This window comes from Ciconia boyciana, chromosome 4, assembly GCF_034638445.1.
Source record: "Ciconia boyciana chromosome 4, ASM3463844v1, whole genome shotgun sequence".
Taxonomy (NCBI): Eukaryota; Metazoa; Chordata; class Aves; order Ciconiiformes; family Ciconiidae; genus Ciconia; species Ciconia boyciana.
Window position 1 is genome coordinate 23,454,740 of NC_132937.1, and position 26,946 is coordinate 23,481,685.

A 26,946-nucleotide genomic window follows, 5' to 3' on the forward strand; every position below is an offset into this window, starting at 1 on the left:
CCACAGCTGAGCGCAACACCCGTGGCGTGGCTGGGAGCCGGTATGGGCACTGGGCCGGGCATGCTTACCCCACACGCGGCCTCCACCTCTCCCGAAGTCCGTTATTGTAGGGTTGCACGGGAGGGCTGGGATAAAGGAAAACACCAGTTTATTACTGCAGGGTTACACGGGCGGTGAGATGACTCACGGGCATGTTATTGTGGGTTGCAGAGATAGGCTAGGACGGCAGCAGGTAGCCGGCTGTTATTGTGGGGTTGCAGAGGTGCGCCAGGACGCGAGCAAGGATCAGTTGCTTATTGTAGGGGTTGCAGAGGGGGGCTGCGACCCCGTTTATTCCTGCAGGGATGCAGAGCGGTCTGTTGTTGCAGGATTGCCGGAGTGGTGCTTGCGTGGGTGCTGTACACACGCAGGGCACATGCCCTTATCTCCGTACAGGCACCGTGCCCAGGCGGAGAAGGAAACGCTGGGTGCATCCCATGGCCCCAGCAGTGCCAGCCTCGACGGCATTACCTGGGGACTCCAGCGTGTCCCCAGGGGACCTCATACCATGCTTGGTCCCAGGTGCCAGGGGAGGAGAAAATTTCCAATGGGTCTTCACCAGCGGGTTTGCCATTGCAGAGTTTCAACGTGTTTCTTTTCCTCCTGAAAATCTTCACCGTGATAAAATTGCCAAACAAACCCGTTCCCAAGGGAAAGCAGGTAAGGCGACGGAGGGGTGCTGCAAAAGGAGCACGCAAGCCTGCACCGAAAGCCGTGAGGAGGAACGAGGCTTTTCTTCAGCTGAGGGACCGGGTCTCACCCTATGCGTTCCCACCAAATAATCCACTATAAAAATAAACCCCAAAGCAATGCCCCTCCCAGGGACAAGGGAAACTGAGTCACGGGCAGGACTTGCCTGGCTCAGCTCCTCCGGGATGCTGGGAAAGGGGCAGGCAGGGCTGGCGAGCGCAGGTGCCCCCCGAGGGCACCGGGGAGGGCTGTGCGCCCCGTGGGGGGGGGGGGCCCCTGCGCCCCGGGGGGACCCCGAGCCCAGCGCCCCGGGCGGAGCGGGACGGCGAGCCCCCTGGGGGGACCGCGCACCCCGGGGGGGCCGCGGGCAGCGGGCGCGGAGCCGGGCCGGGGCCGGGGGGCGGCTCGCAGACAGGAAGCGTCCCGGGGCGGCGGCGGCAGATTGGCAGCGCCCTGCTCCAATGGAGCGGCGGCGGCGGCCCCGGCGGCTCCGCACCGCCCGCGCTCCCGGCCCCAGCCAGCCCGGCGCGGGCGCCCCGCTCCCGGCCCCGGCCTCGGCCCCGCTCCCGGCCCCGGCCCCGGCCCCGGCCCCGCTCCGCCGAGCGCCATGGAGACATAGCCGCGCCGCCACGCAGGAAGGTAGGAAACCCTCCCCGTCCGTCCCCGGCCCCCCCGCCCGGCAACCCCGAGGGGAACGGCTCGCCGCCGCCCCGACGCCGCGGTGAGGGGCGCACGGCTGCGGGCAGGCTGCCGGCGCCGCGCAGGCAGGCGGCTCCCCCCGCTGTTTGCTGCTCGTACGGGGAAAGTTGGGGCGGGGGGGGGGGGGAGTGTGTGTGTCCTCGCAAAGTGGCTGGCAGGGACTGGGCGTCCCGCTTCCCCCCGCCTGCCTGGGGGTACCCGGTGCTGCTCCCCCTCCTCCGCCCGGCGCGCCTCCGCCTTGCCCGGAGATGCTCGGGGGATGGACGGAGTTCCTGCGGTGGGAACTGTGAGCCCCTTCCCCAGCCTCTCCGGCCTCCCCTCGAATATTGAGACACCTCCCGCGTCTCCGGGGGGAGTTTTCCGGAGAAAGGCTGGAACGACACCAGGCGAAGTGCCCCCCTGGCAGGGGCCCTCTTCTCCTGGGAGGTCCGGGGAGAGAAAAGCTGCTCCCAATTACGAGAGGCGCGGAAAGAGACGCTTTCCCATGCGCAGGCACTGGCAGGGCTCTCTGCCTGCCTTGTCCCTCCTTGCCCCGGGATGCTGTCTCGGTCACGACTTCTCCGTCCTCTGCCATCCCCAGCCCGGGCTGTGCCCACTGCCACCCTCGCAGGCTGGCGGTGTCACCCCCCAGGTCCCCTCCGAGCTCTGGCTCCGGGCTGGTGAAGGGTGTCAGAGGGGGCCACGGGGCTGAGCTTGGCTCGGACATCGCTGTCCGTAAACCAAGACCCCACTGTGATGGAGCCTTGGGGTGCCTTGGAAATCTCATTTTCCTTGTTGCCTGGTCTCCATGGGGAGAAATCCAGAGCTGCAGCAACTCGCGGAGGTGTTGCCGTGCCCGAACTGGTGTTGGACCAACCAGCGTTGGTGGTGTAGCCGGTGCCGAGCCGCCCGGGGCTGGCCAGGCACCTCGGGTGCCGGGAGGTGCCCACTCCTTGCAGGCTGCAGCCACGTTTGGCCGCAGCGTTTGCAGGAGGAGGTGGGGTGTTTGCACTCTGCCTGTTTATAGGAGGGCAGGTTGCAGCGTGGTTACGCACGGGGCTGCACGGAGCCCACGGCATCCCAACCTGGCACAGGGCAGAGGAGCCTCACGGGGAGCTGCGAGCTGCTGGAGGTCCCTTGTGGGGCAGGGACAGGGACGGGACATGGCCACAATGTCCCCCCAGCACCCACGCACCTTCTGCTCCACCACCCTGGCCCTATTTTTGTGGGGAGTGAAAGGGGCCCTATCTCCTCTCCGGAGAGCTGCGAACTGACCTTGGCAGCCAGAGTGGGACTGGAGTCGGGGGACAGGGGCTGAGCGGTGACAGCGGCGTTGTGTGCAAGGCTGGACATCACCAGTGGTGGGTGAAGAGGGGATGTGGGGTGCAGCAGGGTGGTGGGGAGGGGTCCCTGGGGGGTGCAGCTGAAGGCAGAGGCTGCCTGCAGGAAGCTGAGAGAAGAGCAGCTCCAGTTTTGCCCTGCCTCCTGCTCCATGAAGAGGAACCTCACAGGGAAGGGAAAACTTGACTTGATTATATCTGATAAGCCACTTTTTCCCTGTCCCAGAGAGCTGTCCCAGTGGCAGGGGGAGGAGGATGCTTGGCTGAGTGCGGGCTCTGTTTGTGAAGGATAAATGAATGACTCACGGTGCGTCGAGTCTCCCCGCCGTCTTCATCGTGGCAGCAGCAGCGGTTCCCTTTTGCAGCTGCTGGGTTTATCAGAAGCTACCATGCTGGGTGGGCACCCAGGCAGCCCACACCTGCACCCCCCACCCTGCAGGCACTCAGCCTCCCCTGCCCTTCTCCCCCCACTCACCGTCCTGAGTGGGGAAACCCCCACGGACGGTGACAGTGCACGGCACCCTCACCTGCCATGAACTAGCTGAGCACTCATTTCAGACCCTCTCTTTCTGCTCCGCTGTTATTCAAAGGCGACTCCAGACTCTTCCTGCTCACGCAGGGCTCAACCGCCCTCCAGTTTCCTGCCGAATGCGTTCCTGGAGAGCTTATTCCCCCATGAGTTTGTGCCAACATTGTGCTTTTAGTTCAAGACCTCTTCTCCCTCTCCGGTGTTTACCCTGCTGTATTTATAGCTTCCTTGTTAGGTTAAACAAGCTGAAGGATTCTTGCCTCCTCTTCTCCTGTGGGTTTGGCTCTGGAGGAAAACCCCTCACGAGATGCTTCCCGCAGGAGGGGGCAGGTGCCGGCTTGTGGCTCTGCCGGTCTCCCTTCGGAAAAATTCGAGACCTCTCCCAGCTTGTTTCCCCTCTTCTTGTTCAGGCATTGGAGAGGGTGGCTCTGCCCCTTGCCAAAGATGTAGCCAAGGAAGGAGCTTGGATGGGATGGGAGCTCTTCCCTACAGGCGATGCGCCGGGGCCTCACTGGCATTTGGGATGCTGATACAAAGCCAGCATCAGGAATTAGCCCTGTGATGTCTGGGGTGACTCGCTGGGATGTTTAGAGAGCTTTTGGTTTTTCTAAGTGTTCCTGTGGTTATGAAAGCATCGCATGTGTGAAAATCACCAAATCTCTCCGGATGGGCATGTAGTGACCTTATGACCCAAGTTCCTACCAGCAAATCCCTCTGCACCTCCCGGTGATGGTTTTCTCCTCCCGTCCAGCATGTGAAGGTGGGGAAGGGTGCAGACGCCTTGCAGTTGTGGTTGAGTCGTCTTCTCCAACAGCCAGATTCCCATGGACCATTTCCATGGAAAAAGGAAAATTCCTCTGGAAATTAGAAGCAGGTTTGCGGTGTCAGGGATCAGTGTGTTAATAGGAATTATCTCTTGAGTCTGGCTCCTTCCCAGGTCTCTGAGTCACCCTGGCACAGGAGTGGGACGGGGTGAGCTTCAGGCTCTTTTGACGGTCACAGCACCCGCAGCCCCAGGAGCATGTGCCGGGCTCACCAGTACAGGCGGTGGGCTGGGCTGAAAGGTGCAATTCTTCCTTCTCTCCAGTGATATGAGTCTGGTACATGGAAAAAAAAACCTGGCAAACATCTCCTCCTCCTCTGGTGTTTGGGGTGGGGGAGGTCCAGGAGAAGAGGGACAAGAAGTCCGTCAAGACCTGACTCACCTCCATCCTACTGGGACCATGCGCTGTGGTCACATCTGACCAGCGGAGCTTGGCCTTGCTCCAGGGGGGATTGGTCCTTGCTGAAAAAGCTTACAAGGGATTTCGGAAGGGTCTGGCCAGGGAAAGGTCACATCTGCCGGTGCCCTCCTCATACATGTTTCCTGAAGATGCTTTTGGAGAGGACAAGCAGGCTGGAGGGACCTCTGGTGAGACCTGGAGTGGTCGCACGTGGGGCTGGCCCGTGCAGGTGGCGATGGCCAGGGGACTGCAGGTAAGACCGTGCATCGACCAGGAGAGGGGAGGATGCTGAAAGCGTTTTGGAAATCAAAATAGGGCTCCCCAGAGGCTGCTCGGCTCTGGTCCCCTCCTCTCAATACGGAGACAGCCAAAATAGAAACAGCCTAATAAAAATGGTTACGGACCCACAGAGATTGCCTTATAGGGAGAGGTGGAAAAGTTTAGGGCTCCTTCATCTAATGAGATCCTGATGGTGGAAAGAAGGTCGTTTGGGCATCTTCTGGTTTACCCCACCTCCTAAAGTGAAAACAAGGGATGCCAAGCCTTGTTGAAAAGCCGATGCTGGAGATGCACCGAGGGGAAGAGGGCATAGGAGAAGCTGCCAGCTTCAGAGGAGCATCATATCTGTGGCAGCTTGGGGAGAGTCTTCTGACTTCGGCAGAAAGGGACTGTCCCCGAGTCCCGCCCCGCCTTGGGGAGCCCTGAGCAGGGCTGAGGGCTGCCGCCTGCCATCCTGCTGGCAGCCCTGAGGGGTGCGGATGTCCCTGCAGAAGAGCACGTGGGAGGCAGTGGGGCTGGCACGGCATCCCTGGAGCACGTCCCTGCAGGCTGGTGTGGCCATGCCTGTCCAGCTGTTTCCTTCGCCTTCCTGTGCTTTCACCAGCCCCTTCCTTTGGGACCAAAAACCCCGCACGCTTCATCCTGGCTAGACCGATAGCCGCAGCTGGAGCCAGGGACCTCGCCAGCCCCTCTTTGATGAAGGTCGGTGTGGGCATCAGCGCCTCTTGAATTCAATAACACCATGAAAGGCACAATTCAGCCCTCACCTTCCTGCAAACGTAGCTAGGAAAAACCAGAAAGTGCCCTCATGCGGGGTCTCCATCGTGGGCCAGCTCAGCACCGTGCCGGTGTTGCGACAGAGCTCCTGACAGCTGTGCTGCAACAGCCCCACAAAGGTCCCCAGGGATGACTCAGCCGTGGTGGCCCGGCTTGGCTTTGCGAAAGCCGCTGTCACGCAGGGTGCCTGGGCCAGCTGGCATCTGCCCAGATTTTCTTGCAGGGCCAGGACCAGCCCCCAGCCCCTGGAGAGGTTTGCAGGAGCCTTTGCTTTGCTTTCCATGAGTTCTGCCTGAGGCCTCAAGACTTCGGAGGAGCTGGTGGACCCGACCAGCTATTGCTCCATCCTTGTCTTGCAAGGGCCGACACGCAACCCTGGGGGGTTCCTCGGTGCTTTGGCTGCTTTTGATTTTTTTAGCTCCTATGAGGCTTCCCAGGGGGCTGTTTTGTAGCTCCTTTGAGGCTGGTCCACCTCATCCTGGCTTTGAGTTTTGCAGCTTTACGGCTGGAGCATGGCCGTGCCCAGGAAAGCATCCCTTTTCCCTTGGCGTCCCTGATCCTGCACGTGGCTCTGTTCCTCCTCTCCAGGCAGGGCTGTACCCAGGATCCTTGTACTCCCAGCACCCAAAAAACTTCAGTCTTCCCAGCCGCCGTGTTCCGCCTCCCCACACTGCCAGGGGTGCAGACAGGGAGCAGGATACCTGTGACCGCGCAGGGAGCAGCTGGACTCCGGAGGGGCCAATCTCTGGGAGCATCCTGTTGATGCAGCTCTCAGTCTGCTGCACATCCCCATCCCTCCTTCCCAAACGGAGGCTGCAGATACGCGCCAGGTAGCTTCAACAGCTGGGCAGTTTGCCCTGGAGATGCCTCGGAGGGCTCCGGGCGGGGAGACGCTGAGGTTTGGACTCAGAGGGGTCCAGGAGGAGGATGCTGAGATGCCTGGGCTCGGATGCAGCAGTGGAGGTGCTCGTGCTGCGCCTGGGATGGTCATAAGCGAGGCAAGGTCCGTGGGGAAGGTCATCTTGGTTTTCAGCCCTGGGGTGCAGCTGGAAGAGAGAGATGGGTGCTGGGGCAGCGTGTCCTGCTGCGTCCCCAGCCGGTGTCCCCATGAGACGTGTCACCAGCAGGGTGGTTAATGGTGAGCAGGTCCGGCCATGCACAGAGGATTTTCTTCCTCCAGTGCCTGGAAAGGTCTTGAAGGCTTTTTTTCACTTATTTTCCCCGTCTACCAAGGGTGGAGGGACTGTGCAGCAGTGTTTAACCCTCCTGGAGCACGCAGGGGACCTCAGCAGCACTGCTGGCGACGTGGCCGCTGCACCTCCGTCGGCAGCGGCGTTTCGGGGGTGGCAGCGAACGCCTCTTCACCATCCCTTGCCGCAACCAGAGGAGGGTGGAGCAGAGCCGGAGGCAGCTTTTGCGGCCAGCTCTATGAATTTCCAATTACCAGCTCGCCTTGCCACCGCGTGAGAGGTTCCTGCACCTAATTTTTGGTAAAATGATCCATTTTTCTCAGTAATTTAATAGCGTGGGCAGGCTGCTTGCTGACGGAGAGCCAGCAGCCAGCACCAAGGAGCCTGTGTGCTGGGCTGCCGGCCGTAACCACCTTCCCTGGGCAATGCAGGAATGCTGACCTAATAGAAAAGACATTTAAAGAGGAGTTTTGGAGAGCAGCTCGGCTCGGATTCGGCTCACGCACATGGCTGCCGGCTGCAGCGGGGTCTTTCTGTGCCCCAGCAGGTCCCGGGGACCAGCACAGGCGGAGGGGACATCCCTGATGGGAGCCAGGCACCAGGACATGAGCCCTCCCAGCTGTCCATCAGCACAGCAGCTGCTTTATCTTCTGGAAAAAAAGGCTGCTTTGGGGAGACTGTCACAAGTTGTGAGCTGAGGCTGGGTTCAGCGCCTGGCTGCGGCTCTCCCAGGGCTGGAAAAGCTGTGGCGTTTCACTCTGACATTTTCCAAATGAGATGTTTTGATTTTTTTTTTTTTTAATTTTATTTTATTCCCAGCCCCAAGGTAATGTTTGGAAGCCAAATTTAGCTCGATTTAACTCAAACCATTTTAAAAAAGTAAAACCACTGAAAACTAAACAAGGCCTATCATTTAGAACAAAATGTTTTGGTTTTCATTTTCCTTTTGGCACAAAAAACACAAACTTTTTTTTTTTTTTCCATTTTCCTCTTGACCCACAAACAATTTTACTATATTTTTTTTGTTGTTCCTGGTTGTTTCCCAAGACTGCATTGTGCACCGTGGCCGGGGGACACGCGAACCCCGGTGCTCTTCCCGGTGGGATGGGGGTCCCAGGGCGGGTGCTTCCCCGTGGAGGCCGGCGTGGTTTTGCAAAGGCGGGAGCCGCTCTCCCTGCTGCCAGCACTGACTCAGCAGGAGCTCCTTGCGGAAAAGGGAGGCCCCCGGGGGTGGGATTTGGGATTTGGGTCTGTCCTGACTCTCCTGGGGCGATGTGAGCCCCAGGGCTGAGCCCCGCTGGTACCTGGGCTAGGCACGGCCGTGCCGCGGGTGCTGTGCCCTGCAGCTGGGCATCCGCGCCAGGAAGGGCGAGCTCTGGCATTGCCTTCTCCCCTTGTTTATTCAGGTTTAAAATTAATCTGACCTTCCCCCACTCCAGCTTGTGCAAACACTGCGTGTCCCTGAGCGGGGAGCTCCTGCCGGCTCAAGGGGAGCCCTCTCTGTCCCCAGCTTGTGCCATCGCTGTCCCCTCTGGGTGAGGTCCCCACCAGGACTGGGGTGCCAGGCAATGGGGGGGCACCCGCTCTCGCTGTCAGTGTGCCAGCCGCCTCCCAGCAAAGGCACCTCTGGCTGTAAATCAGGGCACGGTTAATCCTCCAGCGTAAGCTGCCAGGAGGCTGGGTGCCCGGATCTGGCGTCGCTGGGTTGGACAAGGGGTGGCTGGGATGCCTCCATCCTGCTACCCCTTGCCCAACCCAGAGACGCCAGATCCGGGCAAGGGGTGGCGGGATCGGGCGTCTGCCAGACGTGGAGCCCACATGCTGGAGCCAGTGATTGTTCCCCCTGCCTTGACCCCCTCTGTCGCCTGCTGACGCAGCCCTCCATCCTCCATCCTTCACCAAATCTCAGCTCTCCGCTCTGCCCCAGCCTCACCGGGCTGTCAGCCGGGCAGGGATGGGAGAAGAGATGATGGAAGCACCGGGGCCAGCCCCAATGCAGAAGCGAGCACCCGACTCATCCGCCACCTGACTTTATTTTATTCCCCTCTCAGTGCCTCGCTGCATACCGCAGCCATGCTTTTTATAGCCCCCAGCTGCAGCCTCGGCACGCTCCCGGCCAGCTCCCTGCTGTGGCCCCGCTCACTCGGTGCCAGCAGCCCCGGCCGGGGGGGTGATGGATGCCGTCCCCGGGGTCCCCGCAGAGCTTCAGCAAGAGGAGAGAGCAGGCTGCGGAGGAAGGCAGATAATTAAACCCTAACCCGGAGCCACGCTCCCGTGCCGGCGGAGGCGTTTAAAGAGCCACATTAGTCACCCCCGTCGCAGCCGGCACGTGCTGCGTGCCAGGTTGGAGGCGAGCAGCGATGGCCCATCCCTCACCGTCCCCTCTGGTGCTGCCCAGGGGTGTTTCCAGCCCGCAGGAGCTGCCAGCTCCTTCCATGAAATGTGGCCAGTTTGCTCTGCTGGAGGGGGTGTCAGCGGTCCCCTCTCCGCCCCCAGTTCCCCCTCCCAGGCTCTGGCAGGGTTGCACTGCTATGAGAGAGGTTAGAGGGAGGTTAGAGGTTCCTGCCCGCTCCCTGGGAGAGCTTTTATGAGCGCCTGGGGCTTGCTGCCGCGTTTCTGCATCCCGCAGCCGTTTCCGCGGCTGGGATGGTGCTATGGGGTCCGGGGCGAGGAGGAGGAGATGAGATGTGTGGTTCTGTTGCAGGCTGCGTGCCTGGAGCATCGCTCTGCTGGGATGTGGGGTTTGCAGAGTGGGGACAGCCAGCCAGCAGGCAGGGAGCGAGCATCCTCACTGGGAAGCAGCGGGGGGGCCCGGCGGCTCCCTCCCCATGCTTTCTCCAGACGTGATTTCACCGCCGCGGGGAGGGAGCGCGGCCAAGGGACAGGCCCTGCTCGCCCCGACGGCACCCGGCTCGCTTGCCGGGGCGTTAGTCATTTGGGCCGTGGCTGGGGACAGGGTGTGCCCGGGGTCCCCACGAGCCGGCAGGACAGGGGGCTTGGTGAGCCTGCGCTTTTGGGATGCTGCCAGGGAAAAGGGGGAGGGATGGGGGCAGAGGTGGATGGGGGGGCTTCTGGGCTCACAGCCCCCTGTCCCCTCCTTGCTGCCCTGGGGAGGGGGCAGAGGGCAGCGGTGAAGCCAGATGTGCGCCGGGCATCTCTGGCCGAGCCGGTGGGGCTGGGATGGGGCCACCTTTGCCAGGCTGACGCCTGCGGCTGCTCCCCAACCTCCTGGTGTGGCTTTTCGGAGCTGGGCATGGCAGCATGGAGGCAGAGGATATGCTGCGGGAAGGCAGCATCCCTCTTCAGGGATGGATTTGGGGACATGTCCCAAGGAGAGGGCTTCTGCGGAGGTTTGCGGGTCCCTGGAGATGGGGAGAGACCCCAAGGTGCCAGGGAGCCACGTGGGATCCTGCCATGGCCCCTTGCTCTGCGGAGGCACCGGGGGTGTTGGGTGCCCGCGGCTAATTTTAAACCTAAGCCAAAACACCGTCCGGCTTGTTCTGCCTCCAGCAGGGAGGCAGGGAGAGGCCAGGCAGTGAAATACCGGCGGTGCTGCCATATCGGCAGCTGGGGCCGGGCAGCCTTGCCTGCACGAAGGCAGGGCAGTGGGCAGGGGAAGGCAGGGGTCTGCGGGGGTGTGGAGGAAGGGATGTGCAAGGGTGGGTTTTCCAGAAGCCCCAGCTGTAATTTTAAGTCCGTGCGGGTGGCTGCCTCCCAAATCTGCTCCCACCCGAAGGTGCTGGGCTTCACCCTGTGCGGGTTGGGGTCTCGCCAGCAGCACCCCAGTCCTTGGGTGAGACAGGGGTGGCCGAGGGGCTGCGGGAAGGGGGAGCTGCTCGTGCTGCCGGCCAGGTGCCGAGCATGCCGGGAGAGGGGAAAGCCTCCGAGACTCGTTCTGAAACAAGGCTGCCCTTTTATTCTCCTTTACGAGTACATTTTAATATCCACAAACACCCCTCCCTCCCCAGGCTGCTGCCAGCAGAGCCTGTATTGCCTGCGCTTGGCCTGCCGAGAAACCCCGGCCAAACCCTGGGCCCCAGCGCGGGGGAGAGGATTATTTTCCCCCTCGTTTTTTTTTAATATATGTTTTCTATAGCTCTAATTAGATGGGCTTGAGCCCCAGCCAAGGCAAACACACCTGGGGGAGCCTCGCCTTACAGACCCCATCTGCTGTGTCGGGGGCTCTGCTCCCCGCACAGCCGCTGCCTGGCCCCTTTATAGCGGAGGGGGCTGCTGGGGGGGGTAGGACCGCTCCCACACCAAGCCACGGAGCAGCCTCTGTGCAGGAGGAGAGCCCGGCGAGGCGGCGCAGGGAGATGGTGCAGAGGCAGCGGGGGCACCCGGTGGAGCCCCGTCCCACGGCAAGAGCCCCGTCCGGCGTGGAGCTGAGGTATCTCCCCCCCACCGGTGCTGCAGCGGTGGCACAGGGCTCTGCGCCTGCCGGGGCAGGATGCCGCGGGAGGGGGGTGCGATGGGTACCAGAGAGGTTTTGCTCTCCTGGAGTGACAGCATGGGTGCATCAAGGGGTTGCAGCCTCCAGAATCTGCGTGTACCTGGGGAGGGGGCTCCCCAGTGTGTCCGGGTGTGTGTCGGGCTGTGGGACCACCTACCTGGTGACACCCCTCCAGGGACCTTTCGGGAAAGCGAGCAGGGGACATCAAAGTGCCAGGCCACCACAATGGCTTGCACTGACAGCCAAATCCACACTGGGCTGAGTTTCGGGTGCTTCTTCCCGTGACTGCTTCTTTTCTTGTGGGGCTTTTTGGCTGGGCTTTTATCCCTCCGGTTGTTTCAGGGGCCACCCCTGGTGCCCCCATGGCCAGCGGGCCGAGCAGTGCTGGCACTCCCATGCCAGGGTCCTGTGGGTTTCACACCACATCTATCCAGAGCCAAAAGAGCTCTTGGTGATCTCTGCTTGCCCACATTGGGGTCCCACCTCTTCTGGGACAGGGGTGGACACTCTGACAGTGTGATGTGGGCCAGGGAGGAGCAGCACCCTTGGGTGGCACCCAGCACCATGGCTCATCCTGGAGGACATTTATTCCTCCATTCCACGCGCCGTCTCCCAGGGATGTGCAGGGGACAGTGCTGTGTCCCCACTCCATCCTCAGGGACGGATGCAGCACACCATCCCCTCCTTCTCCGTCTGCCTCAGCGGTGAGCAGGCAGCACCAAGCAGGCATCGCTGCTGCAAACTGCCCTCCCAGTGCCCGGGGTGCCACTGACCGCTTCTCCGCGGAGCTCTGGCAGCCGCTTCACCCTCTCCCCTCTGGCTGGTGCTGCGGAGATGCCGCCTGCAAAGGGAAATACTGTGTGCTTTGGGGGTGCACCCAAGCGCTTTGCGCTGGCGTCGCCATCTCGGGGCAATAACAACTGTAGCAGCAGCTTAAAATATAAAAAGTAGAATCCGGCCTCACCAGGACCTGCTGGCTCCCTTCAGGTGATGGGCTGGGCTGGGGGGGTTGTACGGGCTGGGTGGTGACTGTTCCCCTCCGGCGTGTGTGCCAGGCTGCATGGGGGGATTTTGGGGCACGGCTGGAGGGTTTCACTGTGCATGGGGGGATTTTGGGGCACGGCGGCTACTGGTCCTTGGTGCCTCTGGCCAGAGCCAGAGCTGTGCAGAGGGCAGCTCGAGCATTTCGTGAAGGATTTCGGAGCTGCCTTGGCCTCCAGTCAGAGCAGGCTGCAACGGGAACATTTCGAAATTCTTTTGGACAAGGAAAATTCCACGGGCAGCCCCCCTCTGGAGAAAGTTTGGGATGGCTGAAATGTTTGGAGTGAGAGGCTGCTTGCTTTTGTTTACTCTGAAATATAACATGGGGGGGGAACAAAAGGAAAAAAGAGACAATAGCAGCCTGTAAACAGAGCTGGCCCTGAGTGGGGCTGGGGCATCTCTCCAGCATTGTGGAAGGAGATGTGTCAGCACACTCACCGCGTTCCCTGCTTCCCCCCCCCAGCTCGGATGCAATTGCACTTAACCTTTCAGGAGAACTTCATTGGTTTTCTTTCCCCCCAGCAGAAAACGAGCTGGTGGGTGTTTTTCCAACCTTCTCAACTCAGGCAGGGCACAGCCCCCATCCCCTGGCCCTGTGCTGCAGCCCCCAGCCTCGGCAGTGGGCTTCTGCCCCAGCTTTTCCCCACTTCTTGCCACTTCTCCACCTCTCCTTTTGGCTTGGGGGCTGCCATCTGATGGACCTGGCATGAGCTGGGGGGCACGGATGCTGCCACAGCGAGGTGTTTCCCCAGCCTCCATCCCTTGCCACGTGCCTTGCACCCTGCTACATCCCCTGGGCTGCCTCCCCTTAGCAAGTCAGGCAGGGTTGCCCCCAAGCTTGGAGAAGACAAGCCATGGTTATCCCACCAGGTGCCAGAGCCTGGCACCGGCATCCCCGCATCACACATTGCCGGGGGTCTGCAACTGCCATCCTCCCCCCACGCAGGGACACTGCTGCTGGGGTGCAAACGGTTAATGGGCCACCCTTTGGTGGTGGCTTTATTTGGCTGCCCAGGTGGCCCTTAATGACACCTGCAATCCCTCGCAGGCCCAAAAGGGATTTTGTTTTGCAAAAGGAGTGACAGCAAATTGCTAGCTGGGGGAGCATTTGTGCTGCAGTATGGTGAGCTGTTTATTTTGGCCCTGCCGCCCCGCAGCGTTTTGGCTGACCCGGGTGCCTTCGTGCCTCTGGGATGGAGCTGAGCCCACTGGCTCCCAGGCACTGGAGCACAGGGAGGGATGGGGGGAGCACCGGGCAGGGGGGTGCTGTGGAGCCCCTCTCCTGCCTGGGGTTCTCGTCTGGAGTTCATTGGGAGCATCAGGAGGAACTGGGCTTGCGTGAGGGGCTCACATATATGTACATATATGTGTATGTGCCCTACATATATGGATGCATATGCTCTTCCATCAGCTCCAGGGCCATCTTATGGGGGGAGTTTGTTCTGGGGGATGCGGGTGCTGCTGGGGGGTTGAAATGCCGGGGTGCAGGCTGGTACCCAGCTGCCCCATCGTGCCGGGAGCTGCGGGTTCACCAAAACCTCTTGCCAGGCTGGGCTGAGCCCAGGAGCAGAAAAATATCCCAAATCCTAAAATGTTCCCAGGACAGGAAGAGCCTTTCCCACCCTGCTCTAATCACAGGGTGGCCCAGCTCCCTGCCAGTGGGTCCCACCCGTGTCCCTGGATCCAACATCGTGCCCGTCCCCGTCCCGCGACGCTGTGCCGAGGACGGTGGGGATGCAGCCCCCACATGACTCCATCCCTCCATCCTAAAAATAATCTCCCGGCCGTAAAGAAACACACCGGTGCTACAGCTACAGCACCGGTGGATTTCTTTACAGCTGGGAGATTATTTTTAGGAATTTTTCTGGCGCATGGCTTCGGGGGGAGGGGAAGTGTGGGGCTGGGGATGGAGCGGGGGGGCCCCCTTCTCTCCCGTCTCCGAATGCAATGCTGCCAGCTGGCGTGGTGTTGGGGCTGCTGACTGCTAACAGAGCCCTCGCTGTTTTGGCCCTTGCCGATGCCTCTGGTTACAACCGGGAGCCAGAGACTTCTCCTTCCCACATGATGGAGCAGGGGAGGGCGGAAATCGGGGCGTTGGGGTGGGAGTTTCCTGGCTGGGGTAAGAGCAGAGCCTGACCTCCACGAAGCCACCGGCATGCCGAGGTGTGTGGTGGCCCGCCGGACCCCCAGCACTGGGTCCCGCTAGCAGCTGCCGGCCCCGCAGAGGAGAGAGGTGACCCTCGGGATGTGGGGGGGGGTGGGGTTGGGCTTGGCTTTGGACACCAGTGGGGCTGTGGTCAGCCGGGCATCACCAGGGGATGTCGTGGGGGCTTGGTCTGGGTTGGATGGAGACGTGCATTGTACCTGGCTGCGGAGATGAACTGGTTCCCTGGTCGGTGCTGGGGTTAACCCTGTGTTTGGGCTGAGCTGGGGTTAACCCCACATTTGGGCTGTGCTGTGGTTACCCCCATGTTTGGGCTGAGCTGGAGTTTAACCCCACGTTTGGGCTGAACTGGGGTTAACACCACTCCTGAACTGTGCTGAGCTTAACCCCACGTTTGGGCTGCATAACCCCATGTTTGGGCTGTGCTGTGTCTAACCCCACATTTTGGCTGAGCTGGGTTTAACCCTGCTCCTGGGCTGAGCTGGATTTAACCACGCATTTGGGCTGCACTGGATTTAATCCCACTCCTAGGCTAAATTGGGTTTAATCCCGTTCCTGGGCTGAGCGGGATTTAATCCTGCTCCTGGACTGCATGGTGTATAATCCCATGTTTGGGCTGCCCTGAGTTAAGCCCCACACTGGGACTGTGCTGAGTTTAGCCTCACGTTCAGGCTGCGTGCAGGTCTTATTGGACTGCACTGGCCTCACAGGGAAAGGCTGCAACTGGTTTTACTGGTTTAACTGGGATAATTCCATTGTGCTGGGGTTGCACTGGCTGCAGTCGTGCAGGCTCAGCTCAGCCTGGCATGGTCCCCCCCAAACAAGCATGGGGGCCCATGGGTGCTCAGCACCCCACTGAAGTGGTGCAGAGGAAAGCAGCCCTTTTTGAGGTCCCCAAGGCACCAGAGGGTCTGGGGATGGCAAGCAGGGCTCTCCCCTTGGCCTCGGGGAGCATCACCCCAGCAGTGCCCAAGGTGGGCGAGGAGTTGCCCCCGGGTGCTGCCAGTGGTCCTGGGGACTGTTCATGGTCCCAGTGGCCCTGGAGGTGGTGGGGGACTTGCTTCCCTCCCTGCCAGCACCCCTCGCTGGGCTTTCTCCGGGCACCCAGCAGCTGGGAGGGTGCCAGCAGCATTTAGGGGATAGGGGTTTGCAGGGGACTGTCCCAGCAGCGGGGTCGATGCTCCCCCCGCCCCAAAAGTGCACGTGGATGCAATGATGGTGGAGGTCACTGATGCTGCAGGGGTGGGATGCTGCCGGGTGTCTGGGCAGATCAGCGGCCACGGGGATGGACACAGACCATGCCAGGCTCCTCGGAGTGGGACATGGTGCTTCTGCAGGGCTGCCAGGAGGAGAGGGGGTTAGTGGGGTGCTGTGCTCCAAACCCCGCAGGAAAACAAGAAGAGGGGAATTCCTGCTGCTTTGAAACACCACCGCCCATGGCCACGGGATGTGTTTCCCACAGCAGGCACTGGCAGAGAGGAGGGTCTGGAGTGCGGGGCCAGGGATGCTCTCCCAGCTGAGGGGCAGGAGTACAGTGTGATGCCATCTCTAGGGCGTTAGAGCCGGCCGGCATCGCCCGTTGCAGATCTGCTTTTTGCAGGTGGGTGACTCCAGCAGAGCCCAGCATGCAGCAGGCAGAGGTACCAAGTGCTCTTGGGTTATTTGCCACATCTCTATTGCAGCGATGCTGCCCCAGACGGCCCTGGGGAGAGGTTAGGAGGCACCCCAGCTTTTTGTGCTTGGTGGGGAGCATCCCTTGTCTCCCTGCAGCACGGCATCGTCTGCTTGTGTCTCCCCCCCGCACTCCCCTGCCACCCCCAGCTCTGCATGCGGCTCATTCTCTTTGAAGAGTGACTTCAAATGAAGCAAAGCAAAAAAAAAACACAACAAAACCCACTGTCTTTCAAAGCGCCGAACGCAATGGAAAGTTGGCCTCCCCCAGGAATCTGCTCCAGGCTTTGCCAGGCCACAGCAGGGCATGGCACAGAGTGGCCGTGCTGGGGGACTGTCACATCCCATGTGGGCATCAGTGCCGGTTCACATGGCTGTGATTTTGGGGGATGTTTTGGCTCGCAGCATTTCAGTTTGTATGCAGGAAGGGGCTCACGGCAGGATTTCTCCCCACAGCTCCCCAAAAACTTTTGGATGAGCTCAAATGATGCCCAGTGGGACAGCAGGGTTGGTGCAGGATGGAGAGTGGCACCTTACATTTCTGGCTCACACCCACGGGTGCTATGCCCAGCCTGGTCACGCTGGCCATGCTGGTGACGAGAGTGTCCCGTGTCAAGGGAGCAGAGTCCGGCACTGCCGCCCTCCCTGCCGGGGCCAAGCCACAGCCACAGGCTGGGCTGGGTCCCTCTGCCCTGACCGTGGCCACGGGAGGTCACCCAGCCCCGGGCGGGCGGCAGACGCCTCTCGGGCCAGGATTAGCATGCAGGGAGGAAAAAAAGCTCCGATTGTTCCCTCTGTCCTGGCTCGGCTCCAGGACCACTGTGCTGGGACTCCCCGTCCCCAGGATGTGTCACTGCCAGTGCAAGCATAGAGGGATGCTTTCTCTGCCTGTGTGCCCATCCGTGGCGATGCAGAGCTGCTAAGGAAGGTGGCCTGGCAACGCGTGTGCCTATGCATTTCATTTGCATGCCTGTTTTCCTCTCGGTGAGGGGGTTTGGTTGCAGAAAGTAAGGGGATCCTTTCTGGGCAGGCTGTTTTGCAGCACTGCCTGGCCCAGAGCGCCTGGCCCCCTGCCACGCCACCGCACCCGGGGCAGGCGAGGGCTCCGGGTCTTCCCCTGCTCTGCGGCTCCTTCCCCTTTTGTTTGTGGCCTTCGGGCAGGCGAGGAAGGGCATGCCCTGTTTATTCTCTCTGTGGTGATGCTCGGTCGTGGCTAGGTTTTGGCAATGCTCAGGCGGGTCATTTACTAAGCCAGTATACGTGTCTGGGGGGGCTCGGTGCTGCCTTCCCCCGTGCTGCGCTGGCAGGGGTGGGCAGCTGCCCAAAAGAGCCCGTCTGAGGCAGGGGAGTTCATGGGGTGCTGGGGTGAGGATGGGGAGCGCTGGGGGGCCCCGGGACAGAGGGTGCTGAAGGGTGAGAGGATGCGGGGTGGCCCTCGGGGTGAGCGGTGAGGGACCACTGGGGGGTTGCCATGGAGATCAGGGGTTGGGATGCAGCTGGGGACAGGGTCTGCAGAGATGCCCTCTGCCACCACGTAAGGGTCTGGGGTGCCCCTGGGTCTGTTGGCAATACCACCCGCAGCCAGGCTGGCTGGGCAGGGCTTACACCGTTCCCCAGGGATGTTAGCAGTGGCTGGCTGCAAATCGTGCCATGCCCCCAGCTCTTCCCTTGTCCATGCAGGGGAGGATGCCTTTCAGCATCGTGGCTGCAGGGTCATTTTTCCAGACTGGTCTTGAACCAGTCAGCGGCCCTGAGACCTAGCAAACTCATGTCAGCAGTGAGCCAGCACCCAGAGCATTTTCCCCTCCACAGAGCAGCACGGTGGGCGATGGGTGCAGCAGCTCTGCCTTCACCCTCCGCAGTGTTTGCACAAAAACCCAGGGCGGTCAGGAGAAGAAATGATTTTATTTTAAAACTATTTCTCTCTCTCCACACTAACACACTCTCCCTTCTCCCTGACCCCCCCAGCACTATCCCCTTAACTCTGGCCCACGTGGTGTTTGGAGTTATTTTTGGTTGCTGCTTTTAAGTATACTTTAAGTCTTTTTTTTTTTCCATCACCAAAATATTTTACTTTCAGGCTGAATGTTCCCGGTTAGTTACCAGCATAGTTTTGGCAGAGACTTTTTAACTGATGTTTCTTGGGAACGTTTCTATGGGTGGTTTGGTAAGAAAAGCTTATGACAGTCTCATGAAATTATTTATGTTTGGGGCTTGCGTTTGAGGCTGCCTGGCGTGTTCAGGACAGGGTTAATGCGGGGTGCCACACGCCTTCCCCCTGCCCTCGCTGGGTTGCAGCACATTGCCTTGTAGCTCTCATTTCCTTTGCCATGCGGTTTGGTCTGTGGCCGTGGGCACCTGCCCGCAGGACAGGAACCAGCAGCTGCTCTGGGGTGGCTTTGCAGGGATGGACCATCCCTCCCTGGAGCCCCTCGGCTGTTGGACCGGGTGACTCGGGGGGACACGGATTTACGCCCACGAGCTGCAGCCGGTGCTTGTGGCTGGCAGGGAGCTCACTGCCTCCCGTGCCCTCAGCCCCTGCCCGCCTGCAGCTGGGAGCAGAGCCCGACAATATGGGTGTAAATAAACAGGCCTGCCCGTTCGTGAGGGGTGGGCAGGGGGGTCTTGCAGGGAGAAATTATTCAGCTGTCTGTGCCTGCTGGGGGCAGGTGGGGCAGGCTGATAGGGACAGTGTGACGCTGCTGGTATGGATGGCGTGATGCTGTCCAGGATGGATGCCCTGAGGTGATGCTGGCTGGCACAGACAGGGTGATGCTGGCTGGGATGGACAGGGTGATGCTGGCTGATATGTGCAGGACGATGCAGGCTGGAACAGATGCCTTAGGACGATGCTGGCTGGTGCAGACAGGGCGACGCTGGCTGGGGTGGACAGGGTGATGCTGGCTGGCACAGACAAGGTGATGCTGGCTGATATGTGCAGGACAATGCAGGCTGGAATGGATGCCCTAGAGTGATTCTGGCTGCTACGGACAGGGTGATGCTGGCTGGCTAGGACAGGATGACCCTGGCTGCGTTGGCCAGGGTGATGCTGGCTGATATGTGCAGAACAATGTAGGCTGGGCTGGACACCTCGGGGCGATGCTGGCTGGGATTGACAGGGTGATGCTGGCTGGCACAGACAGGGTGATGCTGGCTCTGCTATGGTGGGGAGACCCCGGTCTGTGGCTGGAGCTGACCCATGGAGAGCTGGGTGCACATCCCTGACAGCATCCCCCGCGCTTCTCACCCCAGACCCACTGGTGATCTCTGAGTGGGAGGAAGGGATTTCAGGGCCATTCTCCCTGGGTCCAGAGACCCCAAATGGCCGGAAGAGCACAGACCTGCACGGACCAGCCCTGCAGCGAGTGTAGGGATGGGCAGCGACGCAGGACCCCCAGCCAGCCCCACTCTTGGTACGGTCTGAGCTCTCACAGACCTGCTCTCCCTGGCTGTGTGAGCTTGTTCAGATCTAACTGCTGTCTCCTGCCATGTAAATACAGGCCAGGATTTCTCCTCGGTCCCTTCCCGCTCCAGCTGCACCACGCAGTTCTCTGGACCACCCTGGGGCTGGGAACCAGCCGGGGCTCCCGGCACAGGACTACCATGGCAAAGAGCCCTTAATCCCGCCGACCCACGCAGCCCCGAGCTCCTGGTCAGTGTTTGCCCTTTTCATCCCCGCTCAAGGCATGGGGACTCCTCGGCAGCCAGGCACCATCTGTGCCAGTGGCACAGACCCTACCAGCTGTCCTGGCTGGGGTCCCGGCAGTACGGTCCCCGTGCTGAGACAGGAGGGAGATGTGGGGTCCATGGTCCTGCAGGGATGCTCTGGGCTGTGGACCTTACTGGCCACCCCATTGCAGGGCATAACACCCTCTCCCTCCCCGCTCTGCCTCCTCCAGATGCGCAGTCCCGTCCCAGGCCTGGGCACGGTGATGGTGTTCCTCGCAGCAGCCCTGGCGTCAGCCTCCCTCGCCGTCCCCGAGGGCTGGGGAGAGGAAGGTGAGTCCCCCCCACGCCCCTCGTGCAGCCCCCCATCTCCCAGGCATGGGGACCCTGGGAGCACCCCATTCCCCCCAGGCAGGCACAGACCTACCAGAGTCAGGGCGTACACGAAACACAGCCCCACGGTGATGAGTGTCCTCTGGCCAACTGCCCCCTCCAGCTGCCCATTGCCCAGCCCCAACTGGGACCAGTCCTTCCCAGTCCCCGTGAAGGTGGTACCTGCGTGAAGCAAGACCCCACAGCCAGTGCCCCGCTCTGCAGGGGGTACAGCCCCAGGCTGCCCGCCTTGACCCCTAGCCCTGGCACGGGGTGGCACAGGGTGCTAACACCCATCTGGGGATGTGTGTGTCCCTCCAGGTGTGCAGTACGGACAGGTGGGGACAGACGTGACCCTGTCGTGCACCGGTGCCCATGCCGGGTAGGTGTTTTCCACGCACACCGGGGGATTTATCCGATGGGATGGTTTACGGGCTGGCCCTGGGGTGACCCCGCTGTCCCTGTCCTCTAACACTGCCTGCCCGGTCTCTCCTCCCCAGCTCGCCGGTGCAATGGAGACGGGCGGGTGCTGCGGCGCTGCCTGCGGGCTCGGCCATGCGGCAGGGAGCCCTGGTGCTGCCACATGCCAGCTTGGCCACCACAGGAACATACAGCTGCCACGGCGAGGACGGTGGCCTCCTGCACGCCGTGTCCCTGCGGCTGGGGCGTGAGTAGTGTGTCCATGGGCTGGGGTATGGGGGGCTGTGCAGCCCCACACTCCTGGCAGGGGCTTGCCAAGAGGGGACTTTGCGGTGACACAGGGTGCAGGCTGGGCTGTGGGACAGGGGACCCCTCACTGACCATTGCTTCCCCCCGGACCCCAGACCTGCCAGGGGTCCCCTTTGTGTCCTGCAGAGCGTCCGACTATGAGAATTTCTCCTGCTCATGGACCTCCAGTGTGGAAACCTTCCTCCCCACCAGATACATCACGACCTACAGGTGAGGTATCCCTACAGGGCACGGGCTGGGGGGTTTACGAGGTGAGCCCTGGGTCCCGGCCAAGGAAAACCACCAAATCCTGCGGGCCATCTGACCCACACCCTGAGTTCACCTCCTGCCCCAAGAACGATGCTGCACCCTGGAACAGGTCATGTTTTGGGGTGAGCAGAGCATGGACCATTTGCTTGCTCCAAGGGGGTCCTCCAGCAGCACTGGGGGGGCCGGCACAGGCAGGCTCCCTCCCTGCCGACAGCTCTGCCAGCACCAGAGGGGATATAAACGAGTCATCTGCAAGCCGCCAAGCGCTTCAGCATGCTTCAGGATGAAAGGAGCCCCGACAGCATCGCTGCTTCTAATTATCCCAGCAGACCAAATTAGTGGGCTGCTTTGAAGTCGGCCGGAGCCCATAAAGCACAGCCCTGCTGAAAGATGCAGGAGCAGGGGGGCAGGGGGCTCGGTGGGGAGGGGGCAATGTGGAGCAATGGCGGCTCGGTGGGGAGGAGGTGGTGGGAAGCAAGGGGATTTGGGAGCCATAGGGTGAGGGCAAAGCCAGCTGCTGGGGAGCTGCTTTTATCAGCGTCCCTGTGCCTTTGCTGCTGCTCTGTGATGAAACCCTGGGTGGGCAAAGGGGGTCCTCCAAGAAGGACCTTCCTGGGCACCCCGCCATCCCGTTCCCCTGGGACCCCTGGCTCCTGCTGCCAGGCTGCTCGCTGGCAGGGCTGGGCACGGCGTTAGCTCCATTCCCCATGCTGTGCCACCCATGTGCATCAATGCAGGAGTGCGTTGCAGCAGAGCAGCTCCCCAGGACTGCTGCAGACCTCTCGGTCACAGTGGGGTTGGCTTCATGCTGTCCTCTCATCCTCACTGTCTGCTTTTCTGTCTCTCCATGGCAGGAAGAAATCGCTGACAGGCGAGGAGAAGCGGAGGTAAGACTGGCTCCCATCCCAGTCCTGCGCCCTGGGGACTGGCCCCCACCCCAAAGGCTCTGCCACTGTCCTCAGTGGGGTCCCCGAGGTGAGGGCTGGTTGTCCCCATGGGGGAAATGGCTCCCCAAACCTGGGGGCCTGGGTGAAGGGTTTGCCCCAGGGAGGGACCTTCCCAGGACGGACTGTGGGGCTGGGATGGGGGTCACTTCAGTCACTCTTGGAGGGATGTGCTGGGCTCTGGAGGGGTGAGGACAGCTGCCCAGACCCTGCCTGAGCCATAACGGGTGCTGCCTCCTCCACTGGGCTTTGGCATAGGGGTCTCTCCACACGGCACCACCTTGGTAGCACCAGGAAACTATTCATGGCGGGCAGGGGGGACATGTCACCACCCTGCCTCCCCGTCTGCAGGAACAAGAATGGGCACGTGGGGCTGTGCCTGCAGGATCCGTCCCGCCCCGGCACCTGCACCGTCCACAGGTCAGAGTTCTGGAGCTCCTACCGCCTGAACATCACCGAGGTGAACCCGCTGGGCTCCAGCTTCCGCCTCCTCGATGTCACCATGCAGGCCATCAGTGAGTCCCCATCCATCCGTCTGTCCATCCCCGTGTCCTTCCATCCCCCCGGCATCCTGCCCCGGGTGGCAGCGGGGAGCCCAGCACCCCTCCGCACGGCAGTGCGGTGTGACGAGGGCTCCCTGTCCTCTCCCGCGCAGTTAAGCCGGACCCTCCAGAGGGCTTGGTGGTGGAGCCCATCCCCCTGGCCCCGCGGCGGCTCCACGTAAGCTGGAAGTACCCCTCCTCCTGGCCCAAGGAGCCCCACTTCCAGCTCAGGTTTCGGCTCCAGTACCGGCCAGTCATCCACCGCTCCTGGTCTGTGGTAAGCCGTGGGCAAGGGACGGCAAAGCCGGTGTGGGAGCAGGGTGGGCACGGGGCCAGGGAGGGCAGCGAGGGGTGCACCCCCCTGCCCCACAGCTCCCCTCTGTCCGGCACAGGTAGAGACGGTGAACCTCTCCGAGGTGATCACGGATGCCTTTGCCGGGCTGGAGCATGTGGTCCAAGTCGGCGCCAAGGATTTCCTGGATGCGGGGAACTGGAGCGAGTGGAGTGCTGAGGCCCGGGCGACACCAGTCAAAGGTGCGAGTGGGACAGGCTAAAGCCCCCAGCATCCCTACCAGGTTGCACCATCCCTCCCCAAAGCCCCTCCAGCACCCCGGGCTGCTCTTCTCCAGCCCCTTCCCCATGGCACCCATTCCCCCAAATATCACCCAGAGCAAGCCCTGGCTCCTGGGGTCCCTTGAAGTTGTCCCAAAAAGCTGGTCCCATGCACCATCCAAAAACTGGAAGGCAGAGCTGCAAGGGGGCAAAGCATGCCCCAGACCCACAGCAGGCAGCAGCCGTGCTGCTGCCATTTGGGGATTGCCCCCCACAGCCTCGGGGCAGAGCGGGGCTCCCATAGCACCAGTAGTACCCCGGGCACACCCTTGGGCTCGTGGGACCCCTGGGGCACAGGGGCACCCTTCTTTGCTCCTCTCTGTGGGTCCCTGGGGTGCTGCCTGTGATTTTGGGTGCGTGATTCCCATCCCCTCTGTCCTTCCAGACCCGGCCACTGCGGCGAGCGAAGAAACCACTACAGACGCCAGCCTGGAGAGCCTGGCCGAGGAGCCCTCCCCGGCTCCCAACCCTGAGCCCATCAGTGAGTAGAGCTGGAGGTGGTGGGCAGGAGTGGGGACTGCCTGCAGGCGGCTGCCTGCCTGGGCACACGCATGGCTCAGAGTTATGGGAAGGGTCTCTTGACCCATGCCCGTGTGTTTTTGGGGTGCTGGGGTGCCCAGGAGCTTCCAGTATGGTCCCCCAGGTGCCAGGGGCTGTGGCATCCCTCGGCTGTGACAGGCTCTCTGTCCCAGACCGCAGCGACCCCCTGGAAAAGATGGCTATCCTGGTGTCCCTTGGGATCTTCGCCTTCTTCGTACTGGCTGCTGTTCTCGTCATCACCATCCTCATCTGGTAGGTTGGGTTTTGAGAGGGAGAGGTCTGTGTGATTACTGTCCCCATCCCACTCTGGCCCCCGAACCCGCAGCATGGGGTGCCCCATGTGCCCCCAGCCCTGCTCTGGGGTCTCTGCCCAAACAGCCTTGATGCCAGCCCCATAAGGTGGTTCATGTTCCCCTTGCCCCCCTGCCACATCAATGCCTCCTCCCAGCACACCCCACCAGCTGCGGCACTGCCCAGCCTGCCTGGGGTCTTTCTGATGACCCCACATCCATGGGACCTTTCTCTGTATCCCCCAAAGACGCTGCTGCTACTAACATCCCCTCAAAGCCTCCTGCCTTCCTGGGGACTCTCCTGCTCCATGGTCAGTGCAGAGACCCCTCCATATGCCTTTGCCCCCCTGGGAGTCCTGCCCTGGGCACTGCCTGCTGGTCCTGTCCCCAGGTCCCCTCTCATCCTGCCACTGCTGGGCTCTCCCTGCCATGCCGTGGCTCTGCTGTCCGTCCCTGTCCCCAGCCCAGCCCTGCTCGATCTTGTGACCAGCTCCTGCGGTAGCCCTGGAGCTGACCCACTGGAGCGGCCAGGCACAGCTGGGCACAGCTGGATGGGGATGCAGAGCAGGATCACCAGGGACGTGGACAGTCCCAGTGCCCAGGGGGGTCCTGCTCGGGGTCCTCAGCCACCACTGCTCTGTCCCCAGGCTCCGGGTGAGGAAGCACGGCAAGGATGAGACCAAACCCCACAACTTCTTGATTGCTGCCACCCACTCAAAGTCGCTGCCGAGTGAGTTGGGGTGCAGAGGGGTGATGAGGGGGATGCAAGGGAGGGGGGGCGAGCGGGGGGGGCAGGTCAGTGCCCCCTCTGACCCCCTGCCCTCTCTCTCAGCAGAGGCTCAGATCCTGTAGTGAGCCCTGGCCGATCCCTGCTCCCTGCACCCGCTTGCCCACGCGTGGGACTTGATGCCGCTGCTGGCCCCCAAGGACACCATGCCTCCTGGGTAGCCCCACGACCGTGGACATTGCGGGAGCCCCCAGCACTCTGGGGGTGCAGGATGGACCCTAAGGAGAGAGGCTCTGCTCGCAGGAGCTTTGGGCTGCCCGGGCCCACCAGGAGCTGGCTGGAGGCACCTTGGACTCAGGGCAACAGGCCAGCCCCACCGCCGGGCGCTGCTGAACACATGGGGATGAGACGCTGAGCCAACCGCACTTCACTGCCTAATGTCGAGGGGGACCATGGGGGTGCTGGGCATCAGTGAGCTGGGGGTGCTGAGCCCTGCCCGTCATCCCCCCACCAGCTGCCAGGAGGCAGAAGGGACTCCCCCCGTCCCTCTGCCCCTTGCCCCCGTGCTGTGGCTGGATGGAGCAGTGATATCAATAAAGGGGATAGTGTTGGCTCTGCCCAGGCAGGACTCCCTTGCAGATGGTGCTGGGCCAGGGGACGGGTGAGTGGCACCAGGTGAGGTGCCAGCTTGGGGACGGTCCTTGCAGGAGGTGCACAGGCAGCAGGGCTGGTCCCCAAACAGGTCAGCCCCCTCCCCAGGAGCCTGAGAGAGACCCTCGCCCAGGCCAGCCCTTGCTGAGTGCCAGAAGAGGATGCAGGCAGCTGCCTGGGACATCTCCCCTGCCCTCGCCAGCCCGGCAGCAGGGACAGGACCCTCTGCACAGCCCCCCTCGCTCAGCATGTGGCCCCCTCCCCGTGCCTCGACCCGGCCCCTCTAATGGCTTCCATGTGTTGGCACCTCCCGACCCCAGCGCTCAGCGCCAGCAGCCCGATGAGATCCAGATGGGGCTGGGTGGAAATTCAGGCGTGAGGAGCGCGAGGAGCAGAGCCAGCGCACGGTGGGACCCTGCGCCCGCCCCGCCGGGGAGATGTGTCCCTCCCAGCTGGGCCCCGAGGCTGCCCTTGAACCCAGGGTGCAGAGGGACCCTGGAGGGGGGACACCTCCCGAAGAGGTCCTCATGGGGACTGGGTTGGAGGGGACCGGGGCTGTGCCTTTTGCAATGGTGTGTGTGCCCACGGACCCCTCTGCCCTCGCTGGGTGCCCCTGCACTCCCACCCTGGGTGCGGGGGCATGGGGGCTGCCCGTGCCAGTGCTTGGCTTTGCAGGGTCCCAGCCCCTCACTGCCCCTGGTGAGCGCAGTCACCCTGGATGGGGGAGATGGGGGTCAGTCCTGCATCTGCGGTGTGCTACTGGGGTGTCACCATCCTTGGACAGGAGCAGAGATCTCCATGGAGCAAGTAAGGCAGGTCACCAAGCTGGGGAGATATAAGGGGCCAGATCCTGCCTGGGCTTCTGGGCCCAACAGCCATATCCCCTCTCCCAGTTGCATCCCAGAACTTGCCAGCTCCGGCTGTGTCATGCTGCCATCACCTCCTGGACTCTGGTCCCCAGCATCCAACCCAGCCAAAACCCTTTCTGATGTGTCAGTCACCCTTGTCTCCCCTCAGTCCCCATCATGGCATGGGCAGCCCTTTCCTCTTGGAAACCTGCTCTTATCACCACCAGATCCCACTCCCCTGCCACTATGGAGGGGATCAGGGCTGTGATTGTCCGTAAGATGCTGTGAACACAGGTCACGTCCATCCCATAGCTGTGGCTCCAGCGTTTGCAAACAGCTCAGTGGTTTCCTGGCACCTGGTGCTGGTTTAGAGGCTGATGCCTGCTTGAGACACAGAAGTGCAATGGCCAGAAAGTGGGAGAGGGTGCGAGCCAGCAGCTCTGGCCCCCATATCCTGCCCGCTTACAAACTCCAGAAAGTCCAGGCGTGCTACTAATAGAAGGGGGTTGCTGCTGGCTGGGGGGAGCAGAGACCGCCAGAGCCTTGTATATCCACAAGGGAACGTGTGCCTCCATTGTGCTGGCCAGCTCGGGTGGGGTGGGTAGAAGAGAAATGACAGGCAGAGGGGACCCATAGCTGTGCTGTCCCCATGTGCCAAGCCCTGTGTCCCCTTCCTTAGCTGGGGCTTGCCTGGCCGGGTGG

At 61.9% G+C, this 26,946-nt stretch overlaps 1 protein-coding gene across 1 annotated transcript; it reads left to right on the forward strand.

Annotated features, from left to right (window-relative positions):
- The first annotated feature begins 1,235 nt into the window (after positions 1-1,235).
- IL11RA (interleukin 11 receptor subunit alpha) lies at positions 1,236-25,361 on the forward strand. The gene is made up of 13 exons (XM_072859098.1): positions 1,236-1,368; positions 19,974-20,073; positions 20,434-20,494; positions 20,613-20,779; positions 20,937-21,051; positions 21,945-21,977; positions 22,386-22,549; positions 22,690-22,853; positions 22,969-23,110; positions 23,574-23,669; positions 23,881-23,980; positions 24,666-24,748; positions 24,851-25,361. Exons 2-13 carry the CDS (start codon positions 19,974-19,976, stop codon positions 24,868-24,870), a joined length of 1,245 nt encoding a protein of 414 aa, XP_072715199.1. The 5' UTR covers positions 1,236-1,368; the 3' UTR covers positions 24,871-25,361.
- The last annotated feature ends 1,585 nt before the right edge of the window (positions 25,362-26,946 follow it).